General features: G+C 43.2%; 1 protein-coding gene across 1 annotated transcript in view; it reads right to left on the bottom strand.

The window, feature by feature from the left end:
- Nucleotides 1–546: 546 nt before the first annotated feature.
- LOC147084935 (immunoglobulin superfamily member 1-like) overlaps nucleotides 547–10,259 on the bottom strand; it is a 95,359-nt gene continuing 85,646 nt past the window's right edge. The window contains exons 6-9 of the mRNA XM_085979380.1: nucleotides 9,886–9,913; nucleotides 9,665–9,717; nucleotides 2,356–2,393; nucleotides 547–1,463 (exon numbers count right to left, since the gene is read on the bottom strand). Coding sequence (XP_085835506.1) covers nucleotides 1,323–1,463; nucleotides 2,356–2,393; nucleotides 9,665–9,717; nucleotides 9,886–9,913 — 260 coding nt within the window. The 3' untranslated portion in view covers nucleotides 547–1,322. The remainder of the gene's footprint in view (nucleotides 1,464–2,355; nucleotides 2,394–9,664; nucleotides 9,718–9,885; nucleotides 9,914–10,259) is intronic.

Raw genomic sequence — 10,259 nt, 5'->3', positions numbered from 1 at the left:
ATAGGAGCAGGTGTAGGACATTTGGTCCTTCGAGCCTGCTCTGTCATTCAATAAAAGCATGGCTGATCTTTTACCTTACCTCCACTTCCCTGCACTATCCCCATATCACTTGATTACCTTAATATTCAACAATCTATCGATCTCTGTCTTGAATATACTCAAAGACTGAACCTCCACAGCCGTCAGGTTTAGCGAATTCCAAAGATTCACCACTCCCTGAGTGAAGAAATGTCTCCTCATCTCAGTCCTGAATGGCCGACCTCTTATTCTGAGACTGTGACCCCTGGTTGTAGACTCGCCAGCCAGGGGAAACCTCCTCCCTGCATCAACCATGTCAAGTCCTGTAAGAAATGTGTATGCTTCAATGAGTTCACCTTTCATTTTTTCTAAACTCTAGATAATATAGGACGAATCTACTCAATCTCTCCTCATAGGACAATCCTCCCATCCCTGGAAACAGCCTGGTGAAACTCCGTTGCACCCCCTCTAAGGGAAGTATATCCGTCCTCCTTGAAGGAGACCAGCACTGTCCAGAATGCTCCAGGTGTGTTCTCACCGGGGCCCTATATAATTGCAGTAAGACGTCTTTACTTTTATACTCAAATCCTCTTGTAATAAAGGCCCTCATACAATTAGCTTTCCTAATTGCTTGCTGTACCTGCATGTTGACTTGCAGTAATTATTGTACAAGGACACCCACATTTCCCAATCTCGCGCCATTTAAAAAATACTCTGCTTTTCTATTTTTCCTACCAAAAGGAATAACTTCACAAATTTCCACGTTATATTGCATTTGCCATATTCCTGCCAACTCATTCGCCTGTGTATATCCCCTTGGTGCCTCCATACATCATCCTCACATCATCCATTCCATGTTATGATTGAAGCAATTAGTATAAAACATGTTGCTACATGTAACAGCTTGCATGTGAAAAGCATGCAATCCTTTATACCTACTAAAAAAAAACATGCTGAGCTAAAAAATAATGAGGCAATATAGTTGTAGATTTTTGTGTTTACCACTAGGGCATTAAGCATGTTCTGGGCAAAGCAGAAAATTGAAAATCCAGCGGGGTGAATCGCCTGTAATAGAAACCACCTCATTTTCTATTTTGATATTAATGGAAAGGAACTCTGGCCAGTTCTGTCGGAGTTGTGCATAATATTCTGCCGGAATTTCGAGCCTGCCGTTCGCCCCGGTCATGCTTAATCTCCAAGCATTAATTACGAAAATCGCGACCCTACTCCCACCATCCATCCCGAGAAAGCAGTTGTCTCCACAGGTCTTGGTGAGTAACATATATCAATGCTGCTGAGAACTTTTATTTCTTTTTCACTTCGGCATACACAATGCTTTCTGCAGCAGTGGCCAAGGCAGCTTCTTTCTGGTTCAGAGCTTCCATATTCAAAGTAGCATAGGTGAGTTCCTGGTGGTCGCTCTCTGGTACATCAACAGACGCTCCCTGTGAAGAATAACATGAAAAAATGGCAGAAGTAGATAATGTACAGATAATGTGTTTCTTTCCTCCTCTCCAACTCTCGTCGCCTCTCCATATCAATCTTTTTCTCTCTGTCTCACTTCCTCTGCCTCGCTCTCTCTCTCTCTCTCTCTCAGCTATCTTACTCTCCATCTGGCTCTCTGCCTTTGACTGTCTATCATTCTCTGTGTCGCTGTGTCTCACTGCAGTTTCTCTCTCTCTTTCTCTCACTCTCTGTTTCTGTGTCTGTCTCTCTTGGAGTCTGTCTGTCTGTCCCTTTTGTTTCTCACACCTCTGACTCTCGTTCGTTCGTCTGTCTGTTCATTCTGTCTGTCTGTTCATATTGTCTGGTCAGTCTGTCTGTCTCTCTGTTCGTTCTGTCTGTCTGTCTGTCTGTTTATCTGTCTGTCTGTCTGTGTGTCTGTCTTTCTGTCTGTCTGTGTTTCTGTCTGTCTATCATTCTGTCTGTCTGTCGTTCTGTCTGTCTGTCGTTCTGTCTGTCTGTCGTTCTCTGTCTCTCGTTCTCTTTCTGTCGTTCTCTGTCGTTCTGTCTGTCATTCATTCTGCCTGTCGTTCTGCCTGTCGTTCTGCCTCTCTGTCTACCTATATATATTTCTATCTATATATCTATCTGTCTGTCTGTCTGTCTATCTATCTATAAATGTATCGATCTCTATCTCTGTGTCCATCTGTTCTTCTCTCGGTCTTGTCTTTCTCTCTCCTTCTCTCTCACTCACTCTCTATCTCGTTCTTTCACTCTCGCACTCTCCCTCGCTCACTATTCTGTAAGTTTCCGACTCTCTCTACAGGAGCCAGCTTATCGGTGTTTGCAAAGCAAGAGGCGTAATGATTGGTATTTGAGAAAAATTGAACTTACGTTTTTGTCAGGATCTAAAGGAAGATTCGCAGTCTCATCTGAAAAGAAGGACATTTATTTTGTGAAGTCTCTGCCTGTTTTTCCAGTGAGTTTCAAAGGGCTAGAATGCCAACTGGCTGCTCGGGCAGACAACTGCCGTTGCCATGCTTTATAGCAAATGCCTAGTTACTAAATTCCTTTAAAATCAGTTGATGGGCAGTTCATCCCCGCACTGAAAATCTTCCCCGATATTAAAAAATGTCCTCACTAATCACTCATTACCACAAATTTAGCGCAAAATTTAAATCATGTTTAGATATTTGTCTTTACCTAATGGGTAATAACAATCACAAGGCCACATTTCAGAAAGCAAAATATCACAACAAGTATAACATGGCACTTCATTTCAAAGGAAGGGAAATCTGGCGGGTTAGGTTACAAGCAGGGATCAGTGTTGGGGCCTCAGCTATTTACAATCTATATTAATGGGCGAATGAAGGGACCAAGAGAAAACAGGGAGGGGGAGAAGTATGTTTCTGGAGGTACTCACAACTATGAAATTAATTAATTCAGATGAAGTCCGTGGTCAGGGACAGGATGGTGTGACTATAAGTGAGGCAGGTACGGGGATCCAGGAGGTAGTGTTGAAGGAGCCGCAGCCCTTGCTCTTGTCAAACAGGTTCGAGGTACTTATTCCCTGTGAGGGATGAAACGGGGACTGCAGGGAGGATGAGCAACCTGGCCACAGCACCGTGGAACAGGGGGCCATTCAAGTGAGGGGAGTAAAAAGAAATGTTGTAGTGGTAGGGGATAGTATCATTAGGGGGATAGATAGGGTTCTCTGCAGTCGAGGGCGGGAGTCCCGAAGGCTGTGTTGCCTGCCCGGTGCCAGGGTTAAGGACATCTCTTCTGCGCTGGAAAGAAACTTGGAGTGGGAGGGGGAGGATCCAGTTGTCGTGGTCCATGTTGGTACAAACGACGTAGATAGGCAAGGAAGAAGGTTCTGTTAAAGGAGTATGAGCAGCTAGGGGTCAAATTAAAAAACAGGACCTCAAGGGTAATAATCTCTGTATTATTAACTGAGCACGAGCGAATTTGGCTAGGATAAATAAAATTAGAGAGTTAAATGTGTGGCTCAACGACTGGTGTGGGAAAAATGGGTTTTGCTTCTTGGGACACTGGCACCAGTACTGGGACAGGAGGGAGCTGTTCCATTGGGACGGACTTCACTTGGCCAGTGCTGGGACTAGAATCCTGGCGAAACATATAACTAGAGCTGTAGAGAGGGCTTTAAACTAATTAGTGGGGGGAAGATTTCTAGAGAGCAAATAATAAAAATGACAACGGAGAAGGCTATAGACTTAGGTAGCAGTGGGGGAATTAAAAACCAGAGCGTGTCAGAAAGGGACAGAAGGTATGGAGTAAAAGATACAGTAGTAAAAGGGGAAAAAGCAGGAACTAAGTGTCACAAAACGTATTTGAAATTTCTTTATCTGAATGCACGTAGCATTTGTAACAAAATGGACGAGTTAATGGCACAAATAACTACATATGGGTATGATCTGGTGGCCATTACAGAAACATGGCTGCAGGGTGACCATGACTGGGAATTAAACATACCAGGCTATTTAACAATCAGAAAGGACAGGCAAAAAGGAAGGGGAGGTGGGGTGGCTATGTTAATTAAGGATGGAATCACTGTAATACAGAGAAATGATATTGGGTCAAAGGATCAGGATAGTGCAACAGTTTGGGTGGAGATAAGGAATAATAAGGGGAAAAAACACTAGTGGGCTTGTCTATAGGCCTCCGAACAGTTGCAACTCTGTTGGACAGAGTATCAATCAGGAAATAGTTGAGGCTTATAATAAGGGAACAGATATAATTATGGGGGATTTTAACTATCATATTAACTGGACAAATCAAATTGGGCAGGACAGCCTTGAGGATGAGTTCATTGGGTGTATTAGGGATGGGTTTCTTGAGCAGTGTGTAACTGAACCGACCAGGGCGCAAGCAACCTTAGATTTGGTCCTGTGTAATGAGACAGGATTAATTAAAAATGTCCTAGTAAAGGATCCTCCATATTAAATTAGAGGGTGAGAAGGTTGGATCTCAAACAAGCATGCTGAGCTTGAATAAAGGAGACTATGCAGGTATGAGAGCGGAATTGATTAGAGTGGACTGCGAAAATAGATTAAAGGGTAAGACGGTACTTGATCAGTGGTGTACATTTAAGGAGTTATTTTAAAACTTCCAAAAAATATATATTCCACTGAGGAAAAAAGGGCGTAAAAGAAAAGATAGCCATCCCTGGCAAAGTAAGATAATTAAGGATAGTATCCGACTAAAAATAAGGGCATATAAGTTAGCCAAATCTAGTGGGAGGATAGAAGATTGGGAAGTCTTTAAAAGACAACAAAAAATAACTAAAAGATTGATTAAGAAACGAAAGATAGATTATGAATGTAAATTAGCAAAAAATATAAAAACAGACAGCAAAAGTTTCTATAGTTATATAAAAAGTAAAAGGGTGGCTAAAGTAAATGTTGGACCCTGAGAGGATGAGACTGGGAAATTAATGGTGGGAAACATGGAGATGGCAAAAACACTGAACAAATATTTTGTATCAGTCTTTAAGGTCGAGGACACTAAGAATATCCCAACACTGGACAAACAGGGGGCTCTAGTGGGGGAGGAGCTAAATATGATTAAAATCACTAAGGAAGTGGTGCTCGGTAAAATAATGGGACTCAAGGCGGATAAATCCCCTGGACCTGATGGCTTACATTCTAGGGTCTTGAGGGAAGTGGCGGTAGGGATTGTGGATGCATTGGTAATAATTTTCCAAAACTCCCTGGACTCAGCAAAGGTCCTGGCAGATTGGAAAACTGCTAATGTAATACCCTTATTTAAAAAGGGTAGTAGGCAGAAGGCTGGAAACTATAGACCTGTTAGCCTAACATCTATGGTTGGTAAAATTTTAGAGTCCATTATTAAGGAGACAGTAATGAGATATTTGGATGAACATAATTTAATCGGACAAAGTCTGCATGTTTTTATGAAGGGGAAGTCATGTCTGACAAATTTGCTTGAGTTCTTTGAGGAAGTAACATACAGGGTGGATAAAGGGGAACCAGTGGACGTATTGTATTTAGACTTCCAAAAGGCATTTGACAAGGTGCCATACAAAAGATTATTGCTCAAGATTAAAAATCACGGGATTGGGGGTAATATTCTGGCATGGGTGGGGAATTGGCTATTTAACAGAAAGCAGAGAGTTGGGATAAATGATTCATTCTCAGACTGGCAATCAGTAACTAGTGGTTTTCTGCAGGGGTCCGTGCTGGGTCCCCAACACTTTACAATCTATATTAATGATTTGGAGGAGGGGGCCGAGTGTAACATATTAAAGTTTGCAGATGATACAAAAATGGGAGGGAAAGTAGTGAGTGAGGAGGAAATAAAAAACCTGCAAGGGGACATAGACAGGCTAAGTAAGTGGGCAGAGATTTGGCAGTTGGAATACAATACTGGAAAGTGTGAGGTTATGCACTTTGGCAGGACAAGTCATAGAGCAAGTTATTATCTTAATGGCAAGAAACTGGAAAGTACTGTAGTACAAAGGGATCTGGGAGTCCTGGTGCACGAAACTCAAAAAGTTAGTATGCAGGTGCAGCAACTGATCAAGAAGGCCAATGGAATGTTGGCTTTTATTGCTAGGGGGATAGAATATAAAAACAGGGAGGTATTGCTGCAGTTGTACAAGGTATTGGTGAGACCGCACCTGGAATACTGCATACAGTTTTGGTGTCCTTACTTAAGAAAAGACACACTTGCTCTCGAGTCAGTACAAAGAAGGCTCACTCGGTTAATCCCGGGGATGAGGGGGTGGACATATGAGGAGATGTTGAATAGATTTGGACTCTACTCATTGGAGTTCAGAAGAATGAGAGGAGATCTAATTGAAACATATAAGATTGTGAAGGGGCTTGATCGGGTGCATGCGGTGAGGAGGTTCCCAATGATGGGTGAAACTAGAACTAGGGGGCATAATCTTAGAATAAGGGGCTGCTCTTTCAAAACCATGATGAGGAGACACTTCTTCACTCAGAGGGTAGTAGGTCTATGGAATTTGCTGCCCGAGAAAGCTGTGGAAGCTACATCATTAAATAAATTTAAAACAGAAATAGACAGTTTCCTAGAAGTAAAGTGAATTAGGGGTTACGGGGAGCGGGCAGGAAATTGGACATGAGTCTAGGTTCGGAACGGTCATGGCCCTGTGGGTAGCGAAGCGGGCCCAGGGGCCGTGTAGCCTGGTCCTGCTCCTACTTCTTGTGTTCTAATTCTGTGTTAGATTTCTGGAGATGGTTCTATTCACAGGGATTAGTGGAGACATCGAACAGGCTTCCAGCTAGGTGTCCTTCAAGAGTAAATTGGGCCTGTTCCTGGCTGGGGTGGAGATCAACTTTTACAGAAGGTAAGTACTGTAGGAAATACAGGGACAGATTGATCTCCTGGACGAGTTTTGATCGCCTAGATGGGTCGGAGAGGAATTTCCCAGATTTTTTTCCCCAAATTGGCCATTGGGTTTTTTATCTGGTTCTTCGCCTCTCCCGGGAGCTCACATGGGTTCGGGTGCGATTGCGAGTGATAGTAGATTTGAGGTTAGGATCAGTTCAGCCATGATCTTATTCAATGATGGAGCAGGCTCGAGGGGCCGATTGGCCTACTCCTGCTCCTATTTCTTATGTTCTTATGTTCTTAAATGTATCCAAAATTGATCACAATACAATGCAAGGTGGGACAGTAAACTGTGAGGAGAACTAAAAGGGTCTGCAGAGGGATACAGATAGATTAAGTCAGTGGGCATTAAGGTGGTAGACCAACTATAATGTAGGGAAATGTGAGGTTATTTACATTGGTAGAAAGAATAGAAAAACAGAATATTTTATTAACGATGAGAAACTTTCAAATGTTGGTGTTCAGAAAGATTTGGGTGTCCACCTGCAAGGAACACAGAGAACTAGCATAAAGGTACAGCAAGCAATATGTAATGGAAAAGGCATGTCGGCCTTTATTGCAAGGTGGGTTGGAGTATAAGAGTAAGGACGCCTTGCTACAATTGTACAGAGCCTTGGTGAGACCGCACCTGGAGTACTGTGCACAGTTTTGGTCTCCTTATCTGAGGAAGGATATACTTGCCTTGGAGGCGGTGCAACGAAGGTTCATTAGATTGATTACTGGGATGAGAGGGCTGTCCTATGATGAAGGATTGTTTAGAATGGGCCTATATTTCTGGAGTTTAGAAGAATGAGAGGTGATCTCATTGAAACATACAAGATTCTGAAGGGGATTGACAGGGTAGCTGCTGAGAGGATGTTTTGCCTGGCTGGAGTGTCTGGAACTAGGGGGCATAGTGTCAGGCTAAGGGGTCGGCCATTTAAGACAAAATACGGAGGAAATCTTCACTCTGAAGGTTTTGAATCTATGAATTCTCTACCCCAGAGGGCTGTGGATGCTCAGTCGTAGAGTATAATCAAGGCTGAAATAGATACATTTTTGGAATCTAGGACAATCAAGGGATATGGAGATCTGGCGGGAAAGTGGAGTTGAGGTCGATGATCAGCCATGATCTCATGGACAGGCGGAGAAGGCACGAGGGGCCGAATTGCCTAAACCCGCTCCTGTTTATTATGTTATTGTGTTCTTATGTAGGCATGCGTCCCTTCCATGGAGCTAGTACCTTTTCCACCCCGTTCAGATGGTGCCGGGTAGCCAGGCTCCAAAGAGCTAAATTTGACTCCACGACATTATTAATTGTTTCACATATTTGGGGGACAAATTTGTACATGGGTGTGATGCAATAAAGGCATTATCGCTCCTGTCATCTGTAATCCGCTCAAGTCGTCATTCAGTTCCATTAACTTGAATAGATTGGAATATCAGACGTGTCGTACAACTGTTCACATTCAAAGGCTTTACCATCGCTGAATCCCCCACTATCAACATCCTGGGGGTCACCATTAACCGAAAACTTAACTGGACCAGCCACATAAATACTGTGGCAACAAGAGCAGGTCAGAGGCTAGATATTCTGCGGCGAGTGTCTCAACTCCTGGCTCCCCAAAGCCTTTCCACCATCGACAAGGCACAAGTCAGGAGTGTGATGGAATTCTCTCCACTTGCCTGGATGAGTGCAGCTCCAACAACACTCAAGGAGCTCGACACCATCCAAGACAAAGCAGACCCTTTGATTGGCACCCCATCCACCACCTTAAACATTCACTCCCTCCACCACCGGTGTACCATGGCTGCAGTGTGCACCGTCTCCAAGATGCACTGCAGCAACTCGCCAAGGCTTCTTCAGCAGCACCTCCCAAACACGCGACCTCTTCCACCTCGAAGGACAAGGGCAGCAGGCGCACGGGAACACCACCACTTCCAAATTCCCCTCCAAGTCACACACCATCCTGACTTAGAAGTATATCGCCGATCATTCAACGTCACTGGGTCAAAATCCTGGAACTCCCTCCCTAACAGCTCTGTGGGAGCACCTTCACCACACGGACTGCAGCGGTTCAAGAATGCGGCTCAGCCCCACCTTCTCAAGGGCAACTCGGGATGGGCAATAAATGCTGGCATTGCCAGCGATGCCCTGATCCCATAAACTAATTTTTAAAAATGTAAATCCGCCTGTTTGTTTCCAGGCCCGTGTCAAATTTCACCTGCATTGTATCTAATTCAATCGTATGCAGGGTATTATTTTGCATTTTTCATTCCATATTATTTACACCAGTGCATTAATAACTAAAAGCCGATCCAGCTACAAATATTACAAATTAAGCCATTAAGATATCTGTCGCTGTTAGCGTCGCATAGAATCATATTGACCTGGATCTTACGGTCGGCAGCGTAACTACTCCGAACGCAATGCGCACTTAGCTCAATGTACCAAGCACTTCCTCCGAGCTTTACATGGACATTAGAAAAATTGCCTGAGCAAAATCTGAAAATGCTTCCCTTTCCGGCCGCATATAGCTTTTAGAAATTCTTGGAATTGACAGGCGGTATGTGTCATGCCCTGCGCCTGTTTGCATAAGCTGTTAAAATTGTAATGTTGCTGAGCAATTAGCCCTAATTTTTGGCCAGCAATTAGAATATCCCCATCGGTGCAAATCATCTGTCAAGTCGGAACGGAACAGAGAGCAATTTCGGGATGTTGTGCACGTGCATTCGCATGTGGAAATTCCGAACGTGCTGCACATTTCCATGGCAAATTCTGGCCCATTATATTTAACCTTATTCATTAAAGCAACACCGCACTTACACGTGTTATCAGCATCTTCGTGACTCGTAACTCCATCTGCAGAGGCTGCCCTTCTGTAACATACACAAACATGTTATATTATCCTAAATATAGCCCCAAATTAATGTTTAGTCTCTGCACCATTACCTAAGATGCAATGAACTTGAGTGATTAAAGTATAATTGCATAATTTGCATAAAACTATGAGTATCAAAATAAAGTGTGTCTCATGGTATTCTCACCTCTCAATATTTTGCCTTCTTAATTGTCCTGCAAGGTAACAATGGGAACATATAAATCACTATGTTAAATTTCGCAATAAAGTGACCCAAACTATCAACATTTCCACTGTTCAATATTAATACAAGTGAAGTAGATTAAATTGTTTAATATGCACCCTTCCCAGAAGAAATCAAGGAATGGAGACGTGCATACGCACAAAAGGTGCAAGAAAATATGGAATGAGAAAGAAAAAAACAGTTTCCTCTACTTGGTTACCTCAGCAACAACGCGAACTGCTTGCTGTTTTCGGTCTAGAAATTCGTCTCTTCCTACCCCAAAATATTGACAGCAAAGTCGGAAGCTATTACCACCTTAAATAGTATTGGGCCTAAAT

The sequence above is a fragment of the Somniosus microcephalus genome, unplaced genomic scaffold (assembly GCF_052327205.1).
Source record: "Somniosus microcephalus isolate GS21.2 unplaced genomic scaffold, FLI_Smic_1.0 unresolved_chr9, whole genome shotgun sequence".
NCBI classification, from domain to species: domain Eukaryota; kingdom Metazoa; phylum Chordata; class Chondrichthyes; order Squaliformes; family Somniosidae; genus Somniosus; species Somniosus microcephalus.
The sequence above is the reverse complement of the archived record's forward strand: the minus strand, read 5'-3'. Positions and strand labels throughout refer to the sequence as shown.